This window comes from Ovis canadensis, chromosome 17 (genome assembly GCF_042477335.2).
Source record: "Ovis canadensis isolate MfBH-ARS-UI-01 breed Bighorn chromosome 17, ARS-UI_OviCan_v2, whole genome shotgun sequence".
In the NCBI taxonomy this organism is placed as follows: domain Eukaryota; kingdom Metazoa; phylum Chordata; class Mammalia; order Artiodactyla; family Bovidae; genus Ovis; species Ovis canadensis.
In genome coordinates this window covers 15,235,172-15,262,749 of record NC_091261.1, presented here as the reverse complement: position 1 = coordinate 15,262,749, position 27,578 = coordinate 15,235,172, and the positions used below count along the sequence as shown (strand labels likewise).

At 39.1% G+C, this 27,578-nt stretch overlaps 1 protein-coding gene across 18 annotated transcripts in view; it reads left to right on the top strand.

Moving 5' to 3' along the window:
• ARFIP1 (ARF interacting protein 1) overlaps positions 1-27,578 on the top strand; it is a 140,038-nt gene that overhangs the window by 60,848 nt on the left and 51,612 nt on the right. For 12 of the 18 annotated variants that reach the window (XM_069556679.1, XM_069556678.1, XM_069556676.1 and 9 more), the window contains 4 exons: positions 9,236-9,344; positions 16,538-16,633; positions 18,189-18,301; positions 24,577-24,798. In XM_069556679.1, coding sequence (XP_069412780.1) covers positions 9,236-9,344; positions 16,538-16,633; positions 18,189-18,301; positions 24,577-24,798 — 540 coding nt within the window. The remainder of the gene's footprint in view (positions 1-9,235; positions 9,345-16,537; positions 16,634-18,188; positions 18,302-24,576; positions 24,799-27,578) is intronic. The other 6 variants (XM_069556686.1, XM_069556689.1, XM_069556688.1 and 3 more) reach the window with 1 other exon arrangement.

Genomic DNA, 27,578 nt, shown 5'->3' with positions numbered 1-27,578 from the left:
AGGATAAAAATAGGCCCATCAGTAGGAGACCATAGAATTGAAAATTCACCATTATTGCAGTGGGGAGTATGGGGGCAGAGGTGTGCGAAATGCACCTGAAGAGCTAAGTAGGGGTAAGGTTCTGTAAAACCTCAGAACCATGTGGAGGTTCTGACCCTACCTAAAAGTGGAGGACTTCAGACTTTACCTAGAATGTTGTAAAAACTTGAAGGGCCTCGTGGCGTGTGCACTTTTGAAAGTTGTTTCTGCCTACTGTTCAGGGAATCCATTTCAAGGCTGACAAGAGACAAGGGAGTTTCAGCTGGGTCACCACGGGAAGAAGGAGAGAGAGACTGTGGACTTTGCTCTCAGCAGAGAAACTAGAGCCTGTAAAGGACCCCGAGCCATTTTTAAAGCTGCAGATAGGAGGAAAACCTGGAAGATGCAGCGTGAGGAAACTAGAGGGAAGAGTCTGTAGTTTATAGACTGCTTGGAGAATCCCTACTGATGGTTGGTGCTTACACTGCAATGCATGCCTAGCAATTCCTCCCTCTTAAGCTTTTTCCTCGTCTCTCTGGGTAAAAACGGAATTCTCATTAATAAATCTCTAGTTCTGCTTCATTGTAGTGTTGTGCATCTTATTAAGGATGTGTATTTTAAAGCAAATTTGCCGAACATTTGGTTTTTTGTTAATTTTGCACTAACTTTAGTTTAAAAGTAGATTACTATGCTAAATTATAAGATTACATTTTTAACCTCATACTTACTCTTACCTCTGTTAAAATATGCAAATGGAAACAAGTCATTTTGGTTGAAAATGAGCCACCCCTTCACAGCTTTATGGAAGCTTAACTACAAGTATTAACTTATGTCCTTTGAAAAGAAACTATACGTGAAACTTTTTCTGACAGAAGCATTATGTTTTAATTGTTTGAAGATTTAGTTTTGAAAACTATTAAATACTCCAGTATTACGGTGTTATCCTAGTAGCTTGAATAGGAAGTTAACTTCAGGTTTCTACTGTTTTATTGTACAGTTGTTAAGCATGACTTTGCAAAGTCTTCCACCTTGAGTTGAATGTGAGCAATATGAAAATGCCAAGTAGGGATTTCACATTGTCGGTTGCAACAGGCTCGTTGTCTCCCAAGTGCCTCCTGGAGACTGTAGAAGGAAGAGCAGTAGCAGCTGCTTAAAAAGTCACCAAGGCAGTCACAGCCTCACCAGTGGGGCGTCTGAGAACTCGAGAGTTGCGCAGAAGCACACTTTAAAGGTCTTGTGAGCTATGGGCTAAGTTACGTTTCTTAGAGAATGTGTGTTTTACAGAGAGCATTCAACAAGCTTGTAAAATCCTGAGTGTTTTCTCACAAGTCATGCGTTCCTCTCTCAGAGAGCACATCGTTTTGTGTTGGAGCAACTTCACAGTCAGACAGCTATCAGAACGACAATTCTGTTCACACTCCGAATGGACCTATTTGTACCACTTTGGTTAGGCTCCTTCTGTTAGTAACAATTTAAGCAAAGGAGCCATAGTGCTTTTCAGATGTTACAGCTGTTTTACATAAAGGACAGGAGGCTCTTTGCCTGGAAGAACTTTTTGTTTGTTGAGTTAAGGACTCTTGGGAGACCATTGGGAGGGGTTTGAGTGAAATGTTATATCCTCAGAAAGCTAGCAGTTGTTTCTTCCAGAAACCATGCATGACAGAATGGAAGCATCCCGTAACTTCTTGAAAACTTAGGGGGTGAGAGGTGTACATCAAACTTACTGTTGAACCTGTTACTGTCTCCTCTCCTCCCAAATACTACATCTCTTTTTTGGGAATTTGCACAGTATTTTATGACAGGACAGATGATTCACATGAGTAGAGTTCTTTCAGTTAAGTTCTAAGAATATAGTAAACACAACTCTCTTGGACCTCTCTTCCCCTTTGCATGTTGTTTACAGTTTTTTATCCCTGATATTTTGAGAGATGTGTTCAACACTTTTTTACTTATGGAGAGCTGAAAAGCTGTCAAGACTTGAAGCAAAGCAATATCTAGGGAAACCACTCTATAAATAATTAACCTTAATAACCAAATTCACAAAGTTTAAGAAATATCTTGGTGCTTTGATATTATTTATTTTGTAAGCGATGATTATCTGGTTTTTAATATGTGGTTTTAATGTAAATACAAATAAAAGGATCACTAATATTTAAAACTAGAAACCATTAATTTAGTACATTAGTACATTAAAAAACACACTGGGAAGGTAAGGATGATTTATTCAGCAAAATGAACAGACTCAGAGATTTGGTTTTAAAATAGGAAGTAAGTAAAAGTGAGGGTAAAGAGTTTTTAATTCGAAGTGCTCCCCCAAAACAGTACACAGATGAAAAAGATGTCCTGCGACAAGAGACTTTAAGTGACACTAGAATATGAGTGAAACAGAATGACAGATGTTGTCTGTTTTGTACCAGTAGGAAATTATAGGTGGAGAATGTATTTGCATTAGTATGTTTAAACTTGAGCAGATTCTGAAATAATGAGTTTTAAAAGCTATTTCTTAACTAAATTGTTTAAAGAAAACATACTAGGTAAAATAAATTCCGAGTCTCTAATAAATTGCTAGTAGCTATTTACATTTATGGTAGATTAATGACTATTGTTTTTTGATGCTTAGTCCTATTTCTGTGTGGCCTTTTTCCCATTTGTAAAATAGTAGTGATAATACTACTAAATGAGGTTATTTTAGGCAGTTCTTCCTTGTATAGTTCCAAATGTATTAATTTTGGTTGCTGCTGCTGTTGCTAAGTTGCTTCATTTGTGTCCGACTCTTTCCAACCCCATAGACAGCAGCCCACCAGGCTCCCCCGTCCCTGGGATTCTCCAGGCAAGAACACTGGAGTGGATTGCCATTTCCTTCTAATGCATGAAAATGTAAAGTGAAAGTGAAGTCGCTCAGTTGTGTCCGACTCTTAGCGATCACATGGACTGTAGCCCACCAGGCTCCTCTGTCCATGGGATTTTCCAGGCAAGAGTACTGCAGTGGGGTGCCATTGCCGCCTTCTAATTTTGGTTGCTGTGGTTTAATTAAATAATGCCTGTCCCCAACACCACAGCTCAGATTGCTGTCACCACATTGTATTAAGTGTAATTGTATAAAGTACATGGAAAAGGCAATGGCACTCCACTCCAGTGTTCTTGCCTGGAGAATTCCAGGGACGGGGGAGCCTAGTGGACTGCCATCTGTGGGGTCACACAGAGTCGGACACGACTGAAGCGACTTAGCAGCAGCAGTAGTATAAAGTACAAACAGGCTATAAATGGCCATGTGAATACCAACACACATCATGATTGTTGTGTAATCATGTCACTTTCAAAATCTTTTGGTGATGGTCACTGTATTTGCTATTCATTTCACGCACAGATAGGAAATCATGTGGCTGTGTTATCACCTTGTATCTTGCTCATAAACCCATGTGATATTTTACAGAAGTGGATAAGCAAAAGGACATAGGTGAAGGAAAATACAAGTGCAGCAAAGAAGTGAAAAAGAGTAACAGTGGAAGGAGTGAAATTCAGATCAGACCTAAACGAGTCGTGGAGGAAATAGCTGACCCATAGGTCTGTTGGCACTGTTGGAGGAGCTCTAGATTTGAGCCAGAGGAACTTAGTGAAAGCTCCCTTAAAAACATAAGCAAGAAAAGAATCTTTAAAGTTTTGAGATGAATTTTTGAAGTTCATGGAATGATCGGTTTTTCCCATTAACCACTTTGCATGGTTTCGACCTGCTTGTTTAATTTTGCAATCTTGATCTTGCCCTGTCATGCAGAGTGAGGACTGACTGTATATAGAGTGCTTAGAACAGTCCCCGACACATAGTAAGTTCTTGAGAAACGTTTGCTATTGTGTTTATTACTGATAGCGCTGATTAGTTGTAAACATGATTTTAACAGAGGAGTGCGATGGCTAACTTCAACTGAGTGCCAAAAAATATGTACTGGGTATCTTGCCCATATTATTGTACGTTTTTTAAATTTTGCTTTTTATCTTTGTGACTGCTGCTGGGACTTGGTTCCTGGGCATAGGCTTTCTCTCGCTGCAGTGAGTGGGGCTCCTCTCTCCAGCTGCAGCACATGGGGCTTGTCACGGTGGTAGCCTCTTCCCGAGCTCTGGAGAAGCCTGGGCTCTTGGGCAGGCAGGCCAAGATGCCCTGTGGCCTGTGAGATCTTCCTAAAAACTACAGAACATTGTGGAAGGAAGTTAAAAAGGATCTAAATAAATGGAAGGGCATCTCATGTTCAGGGATCAGATGGGAATCTCCCCAAATTGATCAGATTCAGCACAATCTCTATCAGAATCACAACTGGCTTTTTTTTTTTTTTTTTGTAGAAATTGACCAACTGATCAGATGTAAACACAAAGGGTGCAGAATGCCCAGAGAATTGAAGAGCAGAGTTATAGGGCTCATTACTTGTGATTTTAAAACTTACTACCACAAAGCTACAGTAATCGGAACAATACGGTACTGACTTAAGGATGACATACAGATCAGTGTAAGAGAATTGAGGGTAGAGAAATAGACCCTACATGTATGGTCAGCTGAGTTTCAGCAAGGGTGCCAAGGCAGTTTTCAGTGTGGAAAGAATGCGTGTATGCTGAGTCACTTCAGTTGTGTCTGACTCTTTGTGACCCCGTGGACTGTGGTTCTTCAGGCTCCTCTGTCCATGAGATTCTCCAGGCAGGAGCCGTAGAGTGGGTTGCCATACCCTCTTCCAGGGCATCTTCCTGACCCAGGGATTGAACCTGCATCTCTTACATGTCCTGAATTAGCAGGTGGGTTCCTTACCACTAGCAGCACCTGGGAAGCCTGTGGAAAGAATCGTCTTCAACAAATGGTTCCGGGACAACTGGGTATCCACATGTGAAAAATGAAGTTGAATGCAGACCACACACCATCGCCCTCACCATAGTTAGAAATTAACTGAAAGTGGATCTATGACTCAAATGTAAGAGCTAAAACTATAAAACTCTTAGAAAAAAAACTTAGTGGTGAATCTTTATAACCTTGGGTTAGGCACTTTAGTTTCTTAAATATGATGCCAAAATCATAAGCAACAAAAGAATGAATAGGTAAATCAGACTTTATCAAAATTTAAAACCTTTGTGCTTCAAAGAACACCATGAAGAAAGTGAACAGCCAAGAAAGTGGGGATAAAATATAAGTCATATGACTCGTAAGTGATTTTTATCTGTATCAGTGAAATGATGGATGCCCCAGTTAAAAACAGGGCAATAGATTTGACTAGACATTTCTCCAGGGGAGATATTCAAATATAAATAAGCACACGTAAAGATACTCAACATCATTAGTCATCAGGGAAATGTAAATCATCACTTCAGTAAGAATCTGCCTAGTTGACTGTAGTCAAAAAGACAGATTATAACAAGTATTGATGAAAATGTGGAGAAATTAGAACCTTCATACATTTCTTTTGGGAATGTGAAATGGTACAACCCTTTCAGAAGACAGTTCTGTCAGTTCCTTGAAAAGTTAAACATAGAGTTACTATCTGACCTAGCCAGGAACACAGAATAATGTCCAAAACTGGCTTGAAACTTCAGCATTCAAAAAATGAAGATCATGGCATCCAGTCCCATCACTTCCTGGCAAATAGATGGGGAAACAGTGACAGACTTTATTTTCTTGGGCTCCAAAATCACTGCAGATGGTGACTGCAGCCGTGAAATTAAAAGACACTTGCTCCTTGGAAGAAAAGCTATGACAAACCTAGGCAGCCTATTAAAAAACAGAGACATCACATTGCCCACAAAGGTCTGTATGGTCAAAGCTGTGGTTTTTCCAGTAGTCATGTATGGATGTGAGAGATAGACTGTAAAGAAGGCTGAGCGCTGAAGAATTGATGCTTTCAAATTATGGTGCTGGAGAAGACTCTTGAGAGTCCCTTGAACAGCAAGAATATGAAACCACTTATTCCTAAAGAAATCAACCCTGAATATTCACTGGAAGAACTGATGCTGCAGCTCCAATCCTTTGGCCACCTGATGCAAAGGGCTGACTCATCGGAAAAGACCCTGATGCTGGGAAAGAGTGAAGGCAGGAGAAGGGGACGACAGGGGATGAGATGGTTGGATGGCATCACCGACTCAATGGACATGAATTTGAGTAAGCTCCGGGAGTTGGTGATGGACAGGGAAGCCTGGTGTGCTGCGGTCCATGGGGTTGCAAGGAGTTGGCCATGACTGAACAGCAGCAGTAACGACTGGAGTAAGCAGTACACTGAAAGCGCGTTAGTGCTTGTGAGGGGCTCGGGAAAGGTGGGAGTGGGACGTGACCTCTAATGGGCGCAGTTTCTTTTTGGGGTGATGAAGATGATTAGGCAGTGATGATGTCTGCACAACCTGTAAATATACAAACCCCACAGAATTACATACTTTAAAACGGTAAACTTTATAACAGTGAAGTGAACTCACAGTACAGTGGATACTGTGTGTCTATCATTCAGTCAAGAAACAGAGCATCATTATGACCGTTTACATCACTGCTCTTTCCCCGCGTGAGCCATATGGTCAGTCCCTCATTTTGTTCAGAATTCTGCACACATTTTACCTCTTCAGATAGACCGTCCCTGAATGTCCCATCCAAAATAGCAGCCTTTGCTTGTCACTCCGTATCCCTCTTCAGTGCAGTCCAGCCGCTCAGTCGTGTCCGACTCTTTGCGACCCCATGAATCGCAGCACGCCAGGCCTCCCTGTCCATCACCAACTCCCAGAGTTCACTCAGACTCACGCCCATCGAGTCCATGATGCCATCCAGCCATTCATCCTCTGTCGTCCCCTTCTCCTCCTGCCCCCAGTCCCTACCCGCATCAGGGTCTTTTCCAATGAGTCAACTCTTCGCATGAGGTGGCCAAAGTACTGGAGTTTCAGCTTTAGCATCATTCCTTCCAAAGAAATCCCAGGGCTGATCTCCTTCAGAATGGACTGGTTGGATCTCCTTGCAGTCCAAGGGACTCTCAAGAGTCCTCTCCAACACCACAGTTCAAAAGCATCAGTTCTTTGGCGCTCAGCTTTCTTCACAGTCCAGCTCTCACATCCATACATGACCACAGGAAAAACCATAGCCTTGACTAGACAGACCTTAGTTGGCAAAGTAATGTCTCTGCTTTTGAATATGCTATCTAGGTTGGTCATAACTTTTCTTCCAAGGAGTAAGCGTCTTTTAATTTCATGGCTGCAGTCACCATCTGCAGTGATTTTGGAGCCCAAAAAAACAAAGTCTGCCACTGTTTCCACTGTTTCCCCATCTATTTCCCATGAAGTGATGTATTTCTCTTACCCTGCCTTAAAAAATTAAACTTACTACTTACTGAAGTTTATGCTTGAACTGTGGGTTGGGTGTCCACCTTACCTACAGTCAAATTTTTATATAACTTTTCCTTTGGTTCTCTGTATCCACAGTTCAGCCTCTGAGGAGTCAACCACCTTGGATCTTGTAGTACTGCAGTACAAGCATATTTATTGAAAAAAAAATGCATATAAGGGGACACAGTTCAAGCCTGTGCTTTTCAAGGGTCTCCTGTGTTTTCCAGTAGTGCATTGTCCCTGAGATGTTTAGCTACTGTCAGTCCCCCCCTTCCATCACGCCTCAGGTGCGTCTGCTGGACAGAGGGGTCCGTTTCCTGCAGCGCTCCCTGTGTAGCGTCCAGAGCAGTGGCTGTCGTGAACTTGGTGCTCAGTAGATGCTGATTGAATGAATAAATAAATCCTCTATATTTCAGAGTTCAAGAAGTACTTTTTCTTTTCCTGTTCGGTTCTCCTGGACTTAGCCCCTATTCCAAATTCCTCTGATATGTCTTTACTTTGGCACCAAGTTCAACTTTTATATTAATGTTTGTATATCTTGTCTCTCCCTTATGTTATCTTTTTCTTTGCCCAGCAAGTCTAACATAGTAAGAATAAGCAGATACTCGATGAATTTTAAAGTGAGCTTGTTGCTGTAGCAGCTCTGTTGGTTGGTTTGGGGATGTGCTGGGTCTTTGCCGCTGCGCAGCCGTTTGTCTCGTTGTGGCGCATGGCCTTGTCACTGCGGTGGCTTCTCTCGTTGTGCAGCGCAGGCTCCGGGGCCTGCAGACGTCAGTGGTCGTGGCTCCCAGGCTTGAGTGCACAGGCTCAGTAGCTGGCACATGGGCCTAGTTGCTCTGCAGCAAGTGGGATCTTCCCAAATCAGCGGTCAAGCCTATGTCTTCTGTGTTGGCAGGCGGATTCCTTACGTTGAACCACCAGAGAAGCCTGCAGCTTCTTAAATCTATATGATGTTGTCCCTTAGTTTATTTAACAAATTCATTTACTTATTTGTCCAACAAGTATTTATTGAATATGTTAGTGATAATCACTATGAGAAAACTAAAGCTGGATAATCAGAAAAGAAGTTCCTGTGTGAAGGTTGCTGGAGTTTCAGATTATAGCTGTACATTGTATGTGGTGGAATAGGGCCTTAAGGAAGAATTTCAAAGACATCTTTTCATGTATCACTAACTTATCGTTGTTATGAAGAACCAACAGGGTCCAGTCATAGACTATGAAACTCGGGTAATTCCTCATATCCAGGCCAGAGGCAAGAAGGAACTTTTAGTTGGAAATCTGTGTTTCGTGGCTTTCTCTCTTTTCTTTTACTGTCAGACTGAATGTCAAATATTGTATATATTACAGTTACAAGCTAAATTGCTGTTAGGTTGGCAAATATCAGTAGTTAAAAAAAATCTAAATCACAAGAAATTTTCTTTCCCTCACACTGATTGAAGCCCTGTTCCTAGCTAACCTGCAAATCAAAGGGAAACTTAATATTGCAAGTGAATGATTTATGTTAAACATCACTGAAGGCTCATCAAGATGATATTAAACATCAGTGAGCTTTTTAATATTAGACATGACTTTTTAGTCATCTTAATTCTTGAAATGATTTTCCGTATGTATCAGAAGATTCAGAATTTGACATTGAATTTTAATGTCTGATGCTTAAGTCTAAACTAGTGAAAGTATTTTGTATTTGGTATACGCTGTATCTCTTACAGCAAACCTTGCTTGGTTTGCTGCAGATGTACATCATCTGGCACCGCCATGACCGCAGAAGGGAATACTACATAGCAGAGAGAAAGCTAGTCCACCCTGTGATTAACAGGACATACTTATGCTGGACTGCTATGTGATGGGAGATGTTTTACAAGATTTTCTCTTTTATTCATATGTTGCTAAGGATTTGAAGCGTTCATTACCAGCTGGACTTGGTCTCTCAGAAACGCAAATCACATCTCATGGCTTTGACAGTACCAAAGAAGGGGTTATTGAAGCAGGAGCATTTCAAGGTAAGGAACCCATTATTTTTAAAGATGAGTAGGGTAGAACATGGGAGAAGGTCACCAAATGCTACCTTTATTAGAGTTAAGAATTTTGATTTCATGATAAAACACTGATTATAAACATAATTCTTTTTTCTTTAATTTAGGAATTGTTTTAATAGTTGATTTTATATAAACAGATCAGTGTGTATAATAATTTCACTGAATACTACTTGAAAATTGGTTTTGAAATACTGAAATAAAAACTCAAAAATTATATCAAGAATGCAGATTTAAATTATTTTAGTGGTAACCACAAAACTTATGTCAATATTGATTTGTATAAATACATATTTCTTATTTCAAAGCAATTAGAAAATGAAACTTTTATTTTTCTCACTATATATGCTGTGTCAGAGGTCTCCCAAGAGCACCCTCCAGTAAAGTAATTTTCAAAGAGGACTAACAGGACTCAGTGTATAGTCATAATTCAGACTGTGGTTGTAGCAGAGGTGTGCCAAGCACAGTCGACAAACGCAAAGGGCACCTGCGGTGAAGACTGGGGTCCTTTCCCAGCCCAGTCACAAAGGACAGGCTTAACTCTCCCAGCAGAGCTGTGGCAACAACTGTGAAATGTTGCTACCCAAGGAAGGTAAATTAGTGCCTAGGGTTCTTATTGGAGATTGGTCACATAGGCACCCTCTGCCTAGCATGCGCCAGACTCCAGACTCCCAGAAGGAAAGCATAAACCACACTGTGTGTATAAACAGTTTAGGCATAGTGAGCAAGTCTTACAAAATTCCGGGAATGGCAAGAATCACTCTGAAATTAAAGTTCTCAGATGCCAGTTGAGGGCCAATCTTTTGTAAACTGGTCTTTTCAACGGTAAATAGTTAGACCTCGTATGTTAGCTCTTTTCTGCATACATCCCATGTATGTGTCTTTTTTTCTTTTTTAATATAAAGAAAAATACTTCCTTTTTAAATACTCTTGCCTATAATACCCTTTTTAGGTATTTTTCATTTTTACACAAGTGAAAGAAAGTAAAATCATGTGGATGTAAAAATGATTGTTTTCTTGACAGAGCTCTAGTTAAAGTAGCAATAGTTGGATGTTCAGTGAGGTATTTTAATACTGCATTAAGTTCAGTTCAGTTGTTCAGTTGTGTCCAACTCTGCAACCCCATGGACTGTAGCACGCCAGGCCTCCCTGTTCATCACTGACTCCTGGAGCTTGCCCAGACTCAGGTCTGTCAAGTCGGTGATGCCATCCAACCAGCTCATCCTCTGTCGTCTCCTTCTCCTCCTGCCTTCAATCTTTCCCAGCATCAGGGTCTTTTCCAATGAGTCAGTTCTTTGCATCAGGTGGCCAAAGTATTGGAGCTTCAGCATCAGTCCTTCCAATGAATATTCAGGGTTGATTTCCTTTAGGATGGACTGGTTGGATCTCCTTGCAGTCCAAGGGACTCTCAAGAGTCTTCTCCAGTGCTTTTTTTTCTCCAGTTCAAAAGCATCAATTCTTCAGTGCTCAGCTTTCTTTATAGTCCAACTCACATCCATACACGACTACTGGAAAAACCAGAGCTTTGACTATACAGACCTAGTGTCGTAGCGTTTCTTCCAAGGATCTTTCTTCCAAGCATCTTTTAATACTGTATTAAATTTCACAAGTTGAGAGAAATATCTCCATGCCTTTGTACTCCTTAGCCCTCTTGCAGTATTCTATATTTTATTATACTAATGGCCGATATCTTAGGGAGAAACAACTTATATTTTAAAATATATTCCTTTGCTAAATGGATCCTAGAAATAGGCATTTAGCATAACCCAGTATACTATCTTCTACAAAATGAGTGGGCTCTCTACTGACATGGTTTTTTTCAACCCTTCATTCTTATGTTCACAAAAATAAAGATATTGAAAAGCAACACGTGCATCAGTATCTCAGTAGTCATTGCATAGCATTGTGGTGGTGTTCTCTAGGCTTTGAATAACTTTGAATAACTTGAATAACTTTGAATAACTTTGAATTGGGGAAGGTTGACCGATTGCCTAAGATTATGAACCTTTGAAGACACAAGGCATACTTTGTGTGACAACATTTTCCAACCAGTCACCAATTTCCAAATTTAAATGTCAACATAGAATTAAAAAAAAAAAAAGACTTTTACAATTAAGATGTTTGAAGGTTTTCAGTGAAATTATTTAGCTGACATTTGGTTTTATCCTTTCCCCCTTAAACAGAATAGTATATACAATAATCGAAGTCAGCTGGCATTGTAACCTGTTGTACGTGAACATGAAAATGCCAGTCAGTTTCACTTGCTTATAGATCCATTGTAGTCCCTCAGATTGGAATAAAAAATATGTTTTTTGAGAATGGCAGTAATTTATGTCTTTTTGAATTGACCTTATAAAACACTTTTTAAAACAAGCTACATAGTTAATCAGTATGTTAAAAAGAATCATTCTGTCATACTCAGATTTGTTAAGCATTTACTGGAAAGTTGTAGTTAAGTGTCCTTGTTTTGAGGCATGAACATGATTTTCTCATGTTTAAAATTTAGAATATGTTCTTATTGTTGTTCAGTTGCCAAGGTGTGTCCAGCTCTTTGCAACCCCCATAAACTGCAGCACGCCAGCCTTCCCTGTCCTCCACTATCTCCTGGAGCTTGCTCAAACTCATGTCCATTGAGTCAGTGATACCATCTAACCATCTCATCCTCTGTTGCCCCCTTCTCTTTCTGCCCTCAATCTTTCGCAGCATCAGGGTCTTTTCCTCTGAGTTGGCTGTTCACATCAGGTGGCCAAAGTATTGGAGCTTCAGTTTCAGAATCAGCCCTTCCAATGAATATTCAGGGTTGATTTTCTTTAGGATTACCTGATTTGGTCTCCTTGCTGTGCAAGGGACTCTCAAGAGTTTTCCAGCACAATTCAAAAGCAACAATTCTTCAGCGCTCAGCCTTCTTTATGTCCAGCTCGCACATCTATACATGACCACTGGGAAAACCATAGCTTTGACTATATGGACCTTTGTTGGCAAGTGATGTGTCCGCTTTTTTGAATTTTGAGTTTTAAGCCAGGTTTTTCACTCTCTTCTTTTACCCTCATCAAGAGGCTCTTGAGTTCCTCTTCACTTTCTGTCATTAGAGTCGTATCATCTGCATATCTGAGGTTGTTGATATTTCTCCTCACAGTCTTGATTCCAGCTTGTGATTCATTCCAGTCTGGCATTTAACATAATGTACTCTGCATATAAGTTAAATAATCAGGGTCACACTATACAGCCTTGTCATACTTCCTGCCCAATTTTAAACCAGTTCATTTTTCCATGTAAGGTTCTAACTGTTGCTTCTTGTCCTGCATGCAGGTTTCTCAGGAGACAGGTAAGGTGGTCTGGTATTCCCATCTGTTTAAGAATTTTCCAGTTTGTTGTGATCCACACTGTCAAAGACTTCTAGCATAGTCAATGAAAGAGAAATAGTTGTTTTTCTGAAATTCCCTTGCTTTCTCTATGATCCAGTGGATGTTGGTAATTTGGCTTCCGGTTCCTCTGCCTTTTCTAAATCCAGCTTTTACATCCAGAAGTTCCAATTCACATACTGTTAAAGTCTAGCTTGAAGGATTTTGAGCATTACCTTGCTAGCATGTGAAATAAGTGCAACTGTGTGGTAGTTTGAACATTCTTTTGTATTGCCCTTCTTTGGGGTTGGAATGAACTTTTCCGGTCCTGTGGCCGCTGCTGAGTTTTGCAAATCTGCGCATATTGAGTGGAGCACTTTAACAGCATCATCTTTTAGGACTTGAAATAGCTCAGCTGGAATTCCATCACCTCCACTAATTTTGTTCCTAGTAATGCTTCCTAGGGCTTCCCTGGTGGCTCAGAGGGTAAAGCATCTGCCTCTAATACGAGAGACCTGGGTTCGATCCCTGGGTAGGGAAGATCCCCTGGAGAAGGAAATGGCAACCCACTCCAGTATTCTTGCCTGGAGAATCCCATGGACGGAGGAGCCTGGTGGGCTACAGTCCATGGGGTCGCACAGAGTCGGACTCGACTGAGCGACTAAAAAGCCTAGAAAGCCTAAAGCCTAATGCTTCCTAAGGCCCACTTGACCTCACACTTCAGGATGTCTAGTTCTAGGTGAGTGTCCACACCATCGTGATTGTTCAGGATATGATAGTTCTGCGTATTCTTGCCGCTTCTTAGTCTCGTCAGCTTCTGTTAGATCCATACTGTTTGTGTCCTTTCTGTCCTTTGTTGAGCCCATCTTTGCATGAAATAGTCCCTTGGTATCTGATTTTCTTGACGAGATCTCTAGTCTTTCCCATTCTGTTGTTTTCCTCTATTTCTTTGCATTGATCACTGAGGAAGGCTTCCTTATGCCTTCTTGCTATTCTCTGGAACTCTGCATTCGGTTGGGTATCCCCAAGAAAACGAAACACAAGAAGATAAAAGTGGTTGTCTGAGAAAGCCTTAAGAATACCTTAGAAAAGAAGAGAAGTGAAAGGCAGAATAGAAAGGGAAATATATACCCAACCAAATGCAGAGTTTCAGAGAATAGCAAGAAGAGATAAGAAAGCCTTTTTAAGTGAACAGAATTTAGGATATATGTCTCATGAAAAAATGTTAGGAGTAGGGGCTCTGTTAGCTTTCTGGGAAAATGACTGAATGATAACTTTATAAGGACTCTATTATCATTTATTTTTCCATCTCTGGGGCAAATTTAGAAGAAATTGTGCTTAAATTCAGTATAACAATAAATATTGAAATCTACCCAAGAGATACATGGTAGAATCAGTAATAGTGGAAACCGCGGATAAATCAGAACTCTGAAGAGTGAGTTGTTCTTGGTGTCTGAGTTTTGTCTCAGTGGGGTTCTGATCCTTGCATACACATTATTCATAGTCCTAGACTTCTCCTGTTGAGAGAGAGCTGAGCTAATTCTCCAGATTGCATCAATTAGCAAGAGCCTAGAGTTTTAAGAATTATTTTTGTTGGAATGATTTACTTATTATTTGTGAGTGATTTTAGGAACTAAATTAGTCTGACTTAAAGATTTGAAGATACAGAGAACAATTAACCCTTGAAAGTAAATCAAATAGTTGAAGGTATCAACTTGCCTCAGCACTACGTCTTTTTGCTACTTTAGTTTGGAAAGTTCTGTATCACTTGTGACATATATGTTATACATATCTCATGTTAAATCATGGGGTTATTTCTTATGCAAGATTAATAAACAATAATAGCCAGAACAACAGAGCTGTGTTCCTGGGATTATCACGAAATGGAATTATAGTAGTCATCGTCTATTGAACTCTTCTTTATGTAATAGTAGATAGAGATAGAGTTTTTGTTTAAAATAGTGATTGCATTGGATAATCCATTAAATGCCTTCCAGCTTAACAAGTAATTTATGGATTGATGTTTTTTGTATTGAATTTAATAATAGAGATATTATGGTATGGATTCAGAACATCTGAGAATCTAATAAGAAGCTGTTTAAAGCTCTCTGAGCCTCTTTTTTCCTGTAGTTTAGTGTCAAACTAGTTGATTTCTGTTGTTCCTTCCAGTTTTAAATTTTTGTGGTTCAACAGAATTTTTTTATGAAAGACAGATATCTCATTTTGAAAGGTAATGCCATTCTATTTAGATACATTGCGTGTTTTGGATTTTAATGTTAGATTCAGTCCAGATTAAGTATTCCATATTATTAAAACTGGTGACTGTTCCTGATCAGAACTTAGTATATCTGGGATATGAGAAAGTTGACATTCATTCTTATTGAAATATTTTAATTATGAATTTGATATGTTATGTGAAAACTTAGAAACATTAAAATATATTCAGCTAAATGTGAAGGATGTTAATAATTTTTTCAGTTTCTTTTCAATGGTCACTGCCCTAAAGATGTACAACCTTTAGAATTTAAAATAGTCAATTGAAGCTGTACAGTTTTATGCTGGACATTAGCAACAATGTTGGGTACTCAGTTTTTCTTACTTTTTTAAAAAATTAAGGCTCAGAGATGTTGAGTAATTTGCCAGGGTGTTCCTGATACTACTTGATAAATAGAGCCAGAATTTCAAACCCAGAGTTAGAATTTTAAAACTCAGTGTGTTTCACTCCAAAATTGTGTTCTTTCCTCAGGTTCTCAAACTTAGCTGTGTTTGAGAATAAGTAGCTTTTAAAAAACTACTGTTACCTAATGAGTAGCATGGTGACTGTGGTTAATAATAATGCATACTTGAGATTTGCTGATGGATCTCAGGTTTTCTCACCACACACACAAAGATGGTAACTGTGTGAGGTGATGGATGTAATCATTTCACAGTGCATACATACATCAAAAAATCACTTTTTATACCTTACATATATGCTATTTTTATTTATCTAATAAATAAAAGCAGAAAATCAATCTTATAAAAAAGCTAAAACTCCCGCCCCCGCCCCCTGGAAAAGCTCTAAAGATAACCTGTTTCAGTGATAATCAGTAGATCTTGTGGAATGTCTCAGGTATGTTTTAAAAGCTTCAGAAGTCTTATGATTAATCAGAATAATGCTCTGTATGATCACTTCTCAGGCTTCAAAACACATACAAATCACCTGAAGATCTTGTGAAAATGCAGATTCTAGTTAAGTAGGTCTGTATTTCTGATGCGCTCTAAGATGACATAATTGACGGAAACCCCTTGCATCCACACTATGAGTAGCAGCGATCTGTACTAGGTGATACTTGATTTATGATTTGAAATTTGTGGCTGTAATTTCTGTGAAGGGTGATTCATTCACGTTTCTGTGAATGTTAATGATAAATTTGATACAAGTGTTTATGCCTTTGGATTTCTACTTAAAGAGCTTTCCTCCCTATGTTAGAGTAGCAAGTTATAAAATGTTGAGTTAAGCTTTAAAACCGTTCAGCTGTGTCCTTTAATCACATACTTTTAATTGATTTGAAAATGGTAAAGTACTGATTAAACATGATCTTACCAAGTTTCTTCTTACAGTTATGTGTTTTGTTTGGTTTTAATAGTTCTATGAAAAGTTTAGATAAGAGCTCATCCTGGTAGCATCCACTTCTGCATGAAAGCAAGTATATTAGTTCCCAGCTTTTAATCCTTTTTTTGAGTATTTTGAAGGAAATGTCAGTACAGCTATATTCAAAATGTATATTGTGTGGAGGGAGAGAAGCATTTTCACAGTGAAATGTCTGCCCTTTTCAGGTTCCCCAGCACCGCCTCTGCCATCTGTTATGTCTCCTAGCAGGGTGGCAGCCAGCCGACTGACTCAGCAAGGAAGTGATTTAATTGTTCCTGCAGGTATTCACTGCCCTGATTGGATAAAGCCCTTCTTGCTCCTGCTGAAGCTAGACTAACTCACTCAGTTTCATATCGCTTGCTTTATATTCTTAGGTGTGTGTCATTCTGGCTGTTTTGGTGGCTGCCTTTTTTTTTTTTTTAAACAATAAGGAAAGTAATCTCTCTAGCCATAGCTTATCTTTCTGGCTTTTCAAAGTTTATTAGGCACAATCTCAAACATGAAATTTAATTAACTTTACAAGAAAAAAACACATTAAAGTTCGATTCATTTTTAATCTACCTTTCTTTTCTTTGCTCTGGAAAATGTTGCTTTACTTATATGATCCTCAACTCTTGGCTTTGCAGCTCTGCCATCTGTTTTCAGTTAAATAAAAGAGGACTTTCAACAGTTGGGTTGTTCATTATTTGGAATGAATCAAGTGGAAAAGGTTGTGTCTTCCTTTTTTCAACTTTGACTTAACAACTAGTTGTCAAATTGCCTCAAAATACTATGTAATTTTCTAGTTATGCCGAGTGAAAAGTACTGGGAAAAGCCTATTTCTTTGCATTGGATTTGCTTTTCACTTTAATATTGCTGGACTATAAAAACAGGGCAGAAAGTAAACTGTGTTTCTTTTTACACAAAATGTTAATATCTTATATGTTGTTTATGTGAGAATTTTGTAAACTCTTAACTGTGTTTGGCTTTGTATACTGTTCTCCTTAGATAATGGTAAAACTGTGGTAAAGCCTGGCCTGGCTGTAGGGGTGAGAGGAGAAATTTTTGCTGACTCTAACCTTTTAAAACCATTTTATAAAATATTTTCTCTTGTCTTTTTTAAAAATTGTTATTTTAAAATTATGATGTTTCTATCCCAAGTTATTAGCATCATAAATGTTACTAAATATGTTCTTCTGTGAAAAATATTTTACTGTGAGGAAATATATAGTTGTGGAGTTGCTGTTATGTCATAATTTCTTAATTGTTGGAGTAATACATTATCAGGGCTTTATACTGCCTGTATTAATTATGGCTTTGGGGGATGTGCTGGGTTTCTTGAGAAAAAAATGAGGCACAATGAAGGTCTTGTTTTAACAAAACCTCTTATACTACAGTAAGCTATTTTTGATGGCTATCTAAAGTTACAGTATTTTTAAACCCTCCAAAATTTTGGTAACATTGTGTTGTTGCTCTCTTCTGTGTAGTATAATGAAAGGAGATCACTGTGAAGAGTGTGAGCCTTTCAGATTTTTAATGACAGTTTTTTAAAGGATTATTAGGTTATAAGATAAATTGTGGAAATTTTATCTTCCTTGAAGTAAATAGCAGTTTAGAGAAGGCCTATTGCAGCATTTTTTTTTTTAAGAAGATGGACAAACCAAAGAAATTTTTTTTTATTACAGTATCAGAAAATCATCCTTAAAATGATTCCAAGAAGTTCTGGTCCTTTACTTTGTGGGAACCTTCTTATTTCTGTAAATGCATAAGTGGTTCAACTTGAACCGCGTCAGTATTTTGTTTTCTTTCTACTTGTCTGTGTGGCTTGCATTTTTATCTTTTGTTCTGACGTTACAGGTGGCCAGAGTACACAGGCAAAAAGCGGTCCAGTTCTTCTAGCAGATGAGACTAAGAATCCTGCGATGGAGAAGCTCGAGCTTGTCAGAAAATGGAGTCTAAACACCTACAAGGTGCGGCATTTTTAAAAATATTTCCACCCCAAGTAGCTCTAAGAATTTCATTTGAGTGTTACTCAAATTATTATTTTCCAATTATATAAATGTATAGGAGACAATAATGCTCTTTAAACATAAATATACAGTTAAAAATAAAGTATTTTGTCTTACTGATCTTTGCATAAATGTAGTTTAAAAAGTCAGTAGGTTGAGTTCTAAAAAGAGCTACTAAAGTTCTTATTAACTGACAGATAACACATAATTAAAGAAGAGATATGTTGTCTGGGAGCACATTTAGCTGTAGAACCGCCATGGATACGTTTGTCACAACCTCCATCTTCTTGATACTTTATAGCAGCAGAATGTCAAGAGAGGTATATGAGTTTTCCAAAGTGTGAAATTCTCTGATCTTATTGTAATAACTAAGCACTAAACTGTACAGGCAGTATATGAATTGGATAGCAAAGATTTACAGTGTACTGCTTCAGAGTAAGTATTGATTAGTTCTCTTACATTCTCCTAAAGTAAATAAGCAAAATTTACTCTAAAGCAATACAGCTAAATTTGATGTGTTACAAATAGATAGCTCAAACCCCAAATTCACTTAGTGCCTTTGAATCTTAACAGGGATGAGACAGTAGAATTCATAGAATAGTTAAGTGGATGAAAACCCTAACAGTTCTATTTAGAGCATCAGTGTTAACACTCGCTCTGTTTTTGAATTGGTAGTGGGGCTAGTGGTTTGTGAATCAGGAATTGTCTGTATTTTTATTGTCAGGAGTCTCTTATGTATCTTCTAAAGAGCAAAACAGAGGTGCATTTATCTTTTCCGTTAGTATTTTTTAAGTATGATCTGCAATTTTCCACAAAAGTACAGGTTTTCTTAAGATGATAAAAGTGCCCTGAAACTGCTTCATGAAACTTTCCAAAAATCATTTAGCTCATGTCAGTGTAGAACTGAGAAATGCCAGTGGTAGCCATCAGAGCTTGATGCCTGCTGAACTGTTCTTACTCAGGATATTCTATTTGCCCACTGCCCCTTTTGTTCTCAAGGATGTGGATTCTCTCATTCCTTGAATACTGTTTTTTCTTTTGTACTCCTCATATCACAGCAGTTCATCCACATATTCAGATGTCTACTTCATCTTCTCACTGATTGCACATGCCCAGTGAGTTATTAAACGGCCTCTGCCTCTTTAATATTGTTTGACTTTATCCTTGTCTCCATCTTAGCCTTCACAGCCATGTGATTATTCTCTTACATTACTGTAGTAGCTTCTCAACAAACTATCTCATCCTACAGATTCTGCTCTGCCTGACATGGTTCGGTTTGCTTAATTCCTTCCCTCAATCCCCATCTACCTTTCCGTTTTTATCCTGCTGCCCCTCTCTTCCACCCGCAGATCTCGTGATCCATACCAGCTTATCCAGAGATTCCCTAAACAAGCTGTGCTTGCTCACGTCTCTACAGCCCTGTTCTGTATCTGCCCATTGCCTGAGATTCCCCTTCATACGCCCTTTCATTTCACTTGTCTATCTTTCATATCAGCCTGAGTCTCACTTATTTATTTATTAAATTCATTTACTCAGCCATTCCTTTGTTCATTTGTTCCTGAAATTTAGCCACACATCTTGAGCCTAAAGCGTACAGGTCTTATTTTTGAGCCAAATCCTGATAACCCTGATCTGACAAACGATCAAGTTTAATTCTTTGTCATTTTGGCCTTCCTCTCTTCTGTCAGTTGTGTTTTCCTGTTGCTTATCTTTTTTTTTCCCTGTATGTGTGTTTTTATCAGCTGTTCTTTTCTTCCTTTACTTCTGCAATAATCAGAGTTGAATCATTATTAGTTTATAGTTATCTCCACCTTGACATGGGGCTTCCCAGGTTGCTCAGATGGTGAAGAATCCTTCTGCAATGCAGGAGACCCAGGTTTGGTCCCTAGGTCGGAAAGATCCCCTGAAGAAGGGAATGGCTACCCACTCCAGTATTCTTGCCTGGAGAATTCATGGACAGAGGAGCCTGGTGGTCGGTAGGAGTCCATAGGGTCGCAAGGAATCGGACACAACTGAGCAACTAACACTTTTACTTTTTTTCTACATAAATATACCACATTCAGATTTTCTGTTATTGAAAATAACCAGACTTCATAATGTATACACATGGCATAGTACTATGTGAAGGAGTTATCATTCTTTCAGAGTGATCATTTTATTTTTAACTGAAAATTTTTTTTCATCAGAATAATTTGTGTATCTCAATCTAAGTCAAAAGAGAGAAAGTCCTAGCTTACATAATTTTATGGAGTTTGTAGCTCAGTGTGTCTGGACTGACATACAACTCTGTTCTGTCTTTTTAACCTTTTTAGTCCAAATTATGAGCCGACATAGGATATTCATTGTCATTAGGATAATCCTTCAAGTGATTCTGGCTATGACTTTGATTCTCTTTCGTGGACTTAGTTTCTTCATGATTTTGGTTTTTAATTTCTTCTGTTCTCTGGCAGACACTTTAAAGTTTTCACTCAAAGAGAATATTAGCACTTCTTTATTGGTGTTTAAGAAACAAAGTGCTAATATTGGCTCCAAGATTAGTCTGTTGATTAAAACCAAATATGTAATAGAAGTGATTTTAAGTTTAGGCTTTGAACCTATTTTCTTAAATATTATTTTAACCTACCTGTTTTATTCCAGTTTGTATCCAAAATTTATTTATTTTCTTATTTTTTCTCATCTGTAGGAATCAGTGTGAATAATAAACTCTGGTTTATCATTTTTGTATTTTGTATTTTTGTATTCTGTCTTGTTTTTTAAATAATAATCTCAGTTTTAGCATTCAGACCTATTTAATGTCTCTTCCAAACATTAAATTCTTTTAAAAAATGTTTTAAGAACTTGTCACCAGTATTCATACCTTTAGCAAATTAATATTTGTTGGCTTAAAGCCAGTATCTTTTAAACTTTCGTTCCTGGCTTTCTTACTGTATTGTCTTATTTATTTACTAGTTTATCTGTTTCCACTGTTCAGGTTCTGATATTTACTTTTATGCTCCCTTCTTCCCTATCCTTCAGTCTTAACAACTTTCTTAATATAGTATCTGTCTTTTGCTGCCATTGGCTTATTCTTTTCCTTGTACCTAATTGGTTTATTCTAAGCTCTGGGTGCTATTTAAATACTAATAGTATCCAGTGGTTATCTTATAAATTCATGACCTGTGTGGTGCTGATTCATGGTATTTTATACCCTGTTTATCATTATTTTATCCTCTCCCAAGTAGGAAATCTCTGTAGAGCAATAATTTACTTTTGCTTTTTCCTGCCTGTTTAACGTCGCCCCATTTGTCCTTTTATCCTCAAAATAAATCATTAACTTATATGGAAAGCTGGACAGGACCACAGATATATACCTTTGATTTTGCACTTCAATTTCAGTATTTACTAGGAAACAACTTAAATAAAATTCTGTTTTTTGGTGATCCTATGAGAAACTTGCTCTGGGACCCTGATGAGTGGGGAAATGCCTCGAAACTTTGTTTTCTCACTGCAGCTTTCTTTACAAAGCCCACAGAGGCTGTCGGTAGCATTCTCACCTCCAGATTACTTAGATTTCCTTGAGAGTGGTTAGTTATCTGTATTGGAATATAAGCTCTGTAAGTTCAGTTTCAAAACTTGTTTAAGGTGTCCAGATTTGATGCCTTACTTTTCCCATTGCCATAGCTTCCTGGAAACAACAAAAAAAAATTTCCTCATTAAACCTTTGATCTTACTGTGTGCTAATCACCATTATTTCTGTAAAAAAATGACCACTCAGACAAAAGTAGACGTTTCTTTCATTTTGCCCAGTCTGCCAAGTTCCTTCAGTGAATTCTGGCTTCTTGGTTTTCAGCAGGCTATTATATCTGGATAGCTATGGAAAGTACCACATGCTTTGGCTTCAGTTCAGTTCAGTTGCTCAGTCGTGTCCGACTTCTTTGCGACCCCCTGAATTGCAGCACGCCAGGCCTCCCTGTCCATCACCAACTCCCAGAGTTCACTCAGACTCATGTCCATCGAGTCCGTGATGCCATCCAGCCATCTCATCCTCTGTCGTCCCCTTCCCCTCCTGCCCCCAATCCCTCCCAGCATCAGAGTCTTTTCCAATGAGTCAACTCTTCGCATGAGATGGCCAAAGTACTAGAGTTTCAGCTTCAGCATCATTCCTTCCAAAGAAATCCCAGGGCTGATCTCCTTCAGAATGGACTGGTTAGATCTCCTTGCAGTCCAAGGGACTCAAGAGTCTTCTCCAACACCACAGTTCAAAAGCATCAATTCTTCAGTGCTCAGCCTTCTTCACAGTCCAACTCTCACATCCATACATGACCACTGGAAAAACCATAGCCTTGACTAGATGGACCTTAGTCGGCAAAGTAATGTCTCTGTTTTTGAATATGCTATCTAGGTTGCTCATAACTTTTCTTCCAAGAGTAAGCTCCTTTTAATTTCATGGCTGCAGTTACCATCTGCAGTGATTTTGGAGCCCAGAAAAACAAAGTCTGCCACTGTTTCCACTGTTTCCCCTGTTTCCCCATCTATTTGCCATGAAGTGATGGGACCGGAGGCCATGATCTTCGTTTTCTGAATGTTGAGCTTTAAGCCAACTTTTTTGCTCTCCTCTTTCACTTTCATCAAGAGGCTTTTTAGTTCCTCTTCACTTTGTGCCATAAGGGTGGTGTCATCTGCATATCTGAGGTTATTGAGATTTTTCCCTGTAATCTTGATTCCAGCCTGTGTTTCTTCCAGTCCAGCATTTCTCATGATGTACTCTGCAAAGAAGTTAAATAAGCAGGGTGACAATATAGAGCCTTGACGTACTCCTTTTCCTATTTGTAACCAGTCTGTTGTTCCATGTCCAGTTCTAACTGTTGTTTCCTAACCTGCATATAGGTTTCTCAAGAGGCAAGTTAGGTGGTCTGGTATTCCCATCTCTCTCAGAATTTTCCACAGTTTATTGTGATCCACAGTCAAAGGCTTTGGCATAGTCAATAAAGCAGATATAGATGTTTTTCTGGAACTCTCTTGCTTTTTCCACGATCCAGCGGATGTTGGCAATTTGATCTCTGGTTCCTCTGCCTTTTCTAAAACCAGCTTAAACATCAGGAAGTTCTCGGTTCATGTATTGCTGAAGCCTGGCTTGGAGAATTTTGAGCATTACTTTACTAGCATGTGAGATGAGTGCAATTGTGCGGTAGTTTGAGCATTCTTTGGCATTGCTTTTCTTTGGGATTGGAATGAAAAGTGACCTTTTCCAGTCCTGTGGCCACTGCTGAGTTTTCCAAATTTTCTGGCATATTGAGTGCAGCACTTTCACAGCATCATCTTTCAGGATTTGAAAGAGCTCAACTGGAATTCCATCACCGCCACTAGCTTTGTTTGTAGTGATGCTTTCTAAGGTCCACTTGACTTCACATTCTAGGATGTCTGGCTCTAGGTGAGTGATCACACCATCGTGATTATCTGGGTCATGAAGATCTTTTTTGTACAGTTCTTCTGTGTATTCTTGCCACCTCTTCTTAATATCTTCTGCTTCTGTTAGGTCAATACCATTTCTGTCCTTTATTGTGCCCGTCTTTGCATGAAATATTCCCTTGGTATCTCTAATTTTCTTGAAGAGATCTCTAGTCTTTGTTTTCTTCTATTTCTTTGCATTGACTGCTGAAGAAGGCTTTCTTATCTCTCCTTGCTGTTCTTTGGAACTCTGCATTCAGATGCTTATATCTTTCCTTTTCTCCTTTGCTTTTCGCTTCTCTTCTTTTCACAGCTATTTGTAAGGCCTCCCCAGACAGCCATTTTGCTTTTTGCATTTCTTTTCCATGGGAGATGGTCTTAATCCCTGTCTCCTGTACAATGCCATGAACCTCATTCCATAGTTCATCAGGCACTCTATTATTATTATTCCTATATTAATAGTCCAGTATTCTTAAATCAATGCTAAGTTTGTCAGTTGATTTAATTCATCTACCAAAATGCACAAAGCTTGAAATATGATTGCATGAGAGAACTCATCTGACAGTATATAAATTAGCTAGGTAAGTTTTGAAAATCTCTCTGGTTAGTAATAGTTAATAAGCATAATTGGTAAATTTACTTTCCGAGTCCTGATGAACATCTAAAGGGGACTGAAAGTTTGCAGTTTGTTAGGCTAGCTTGTTTGAAGCTAGAAATGTTGTATACCCTTTGCTTCAGCGTTTGCACTTTGGATTACTGCTTTTATCTTTTTTTCTTTTCCTAAACAAAATACATGTTTCTACTTTTAGTGCACTCGACAAATTATCTCTGAGAAGCTGGGCCGTGGATCAAGAACTGTGGACCTTGAACTTGAAGCTCAGATTGATATATTAAGAGATAACAAGAAAAAATACGAAAATATTCTAAAACTGGCTCAGACCCTGTCGACCCAGCTTTTCCAGATGGTGCACACCCAAAGGCAACTTGGAGATGCGTTTGCTGACCTGAGTTTAAAATCACTAGAACTCCATGTAAGATTATTTGAAATAACTATCGGAGGGGAGAGGGGTGAAAATAGCAATAGGAGTGTTCTAAGAGGCAATTTGTTACATTTCTGATTTGTTGAACTCTTTAATAAAATTGGAATCTTGTGGTATTCTTTTACGATATTTCAGATAATTTTCAAGAAGGCTCAGCTGACTTTTCTCAAAATACTGATCCAAAGAAAATGTCAGCTGGAGATTTCAGGGAAAGGGAACTTGGTTAGAGGAAAGGAAAAAGAGTACTCAGCCTGCGTGAGCCTAGGAAGAGTCATATATAATCATGCGAATAACTGGGTGTGGGTAAAAAGTAAATTCAGGCACCTGTTGAAAATCTTGGGGCTTCCCAGGTGGCGTTAGTGGTGAAGAACTTGCCTGCCACTGCGGAAGACACAGGTGTGATCCCTGGGTCAGGAATACCCCGTGGAGGAGAAAGTGGCAACCGTCTTCAGTATTCTTGCCTGGGAAATCTCCTGGACAGAGGAGCACGGCAGGCTGTTGTCCATTGGTTTGCAAAGAGTCAGACACAACTGAAGCAACTTAGCACAGCATGTTGAAAATCTCTTACCTAGTCTCTAAATGTGCTAAACAATACTTGCTGCTAAGTCACTTCAGTCGTGTCTAACTCTGTGCAACCCCATAGACGGCAGCCACCAGGCTCCCCCGTCCCTGGGATTCTGCAGGCAAGAACACTGGAGTGGGTTGCCATTTCCTTCTCCAATGCATGAAAGTGAAAAGTGAAAGGTGAAGTCGCTCAGTCATGTCTGACTCTTAGCGACCCCATGGACTGCAGCCTACCAGGCTCCTCCATCCATGGGATTTTCCAGGCAGGAGTACTGGAGTGGGGTGCCGTTGCCTTCTCCGAAACAATACTTAGTTGACTTAATTTGTGATACACTTTTTCTTTAGTATGAAGTATGAATTTTAGAATGAAGTTATTTTGCTGTGTATATCCATATGAGTATGCAGCAGACAGCATTATTAATTTCCTGTGCTGTCTTTTTTTTGGCTGGCTCTTTGTCGCTGCATGTGGGTTTTCTCCAGTGACAGCAAGCAGGGGCTGCTCTGTGGCTGTGGTGTGCTGGCTGCTCACTGCGGTGGCTTCTCTTACTGGGAGGATGGGCCCTGGGTGCATAGGCTTCAGTAGTTGCGGCCTGTGGGTTCACTAGTCGAGGCAAACGGGCTTAGTTGCTCTGCCACACGTGAGACCTTCTTGGACCAGGGATAGAACCTATGTCCTCTGAATTGCAAGGTGGACTCATAATCACCGGACCACCAGGGAAGTCCCATCTAATGATATCTTAAATTATTCCTTTTATGTCTTTTTTTCCTCACCTGGAACCAAAAGATGTAGAAATCCCTTTTTTACGAAAATCCCCTACAGACAAATAACTTGAGAAGGTAGATCATTTAGAGCATTAAATTATTTGTTAAGAATCTAGAATCTTGGACAAAGAAAGCTTGGCTAGAGATGACAATATTGAGATAAATATTGAGATTCAGTTCTAACTGAGTCACTAGACAAAAAGAAGAATGAAACTAATATTTAGGAAGCTGAGTTACTGCAGCTGTTATTACTGAGTATCCACAATTTCAGTGTGATGGGCGGAGTGCTTTTTAGCCATTATATCATGTAACTTCTCTAATAACACTGGAAGAAATGTTATCCTGATTTTATAGATGAGGAAATGGAGGCCAGGATGGTTAGGTAGTTTTTATAAAATCATGAAAAACAAAAGATGGAAGTGGAATTTATATTCAGGCCTTTCTGTCTCTTCCTGATCTCTGCCTGTCTCTTTAAGTGAGAGCTTTAGAAGGTGTGACCCAGAAAAAAGTCCCCACAGTATGGAAAGAGATGATCAGAGTATAGGGTCTGGGGAAGTACAGCAGTGTTATCAGTGATGCTGCATTGAATAGAGTCTATTAATTAAAATACTTAACGCCAGCTGGGGACTTACTATACATCAGATACAGCTCTAAGTTGCTTACATGTGTGTTAGCTCCTCTAATGCTCAGTCTTAGTAGTACTTTTGTTACCTTTCTTTCACAGATGTGAAGTCCTTTAAAAAGAAAACCTGAGAGTATTCAGGTCCATTGTTGTTCAGTTTCTAAGTTATGTCCAGCTCTTTGCAACCCCATGGACACACCAGGCTCCTCTGTCCTCCACTGTCTCCCAGAATTTGCTCTAATTCATGTCCATCGAGTCAGTGATGCTGTCTGACTATGTCATCCTCTGCCACCTGCTTCTCCTTTTGCCTTCAATCTTTCCCAACATCAGGGTCTTTTCTAGTGAGTTAGCTCTTCCCATCAGGTGACCAAAGGATTGGAACTTTAGCATAGTCCTTCCAGTGAATATTCAGGACTTATTAGGATTGTTGTCCAAGGGACTCTCAAGAGTCTTCTCCAGCACCACAATTCGAAAGCATCGGTTCTTCGGCTTTCAACTTTCTTTATGGACCATCTCTCACATCCGTACATAACTACTGGAAAAACCATAGCCTTGACTATATAGATCTTTGTTGGCAGTGTGATGACTCCGCTTTTTAATACACTGTCTGATTTGTCGTAGCTTTCCTTCCAGGGAGAAGCGTCTTTTAATCTCTTAGCTGCAGTCACCATCCATAGTGATTTTGTTGTCCAAGAAAATCAAGTCTATCACTGTTTTCACTTCTCCTGCTGTTTGCCATGAAGTGACGGGACTGGATGCCATGATCTTAGGTTTTTGAATGTTGAATTTCAAGCCAACTTTTTCACTCCACTCTTTCACTCTC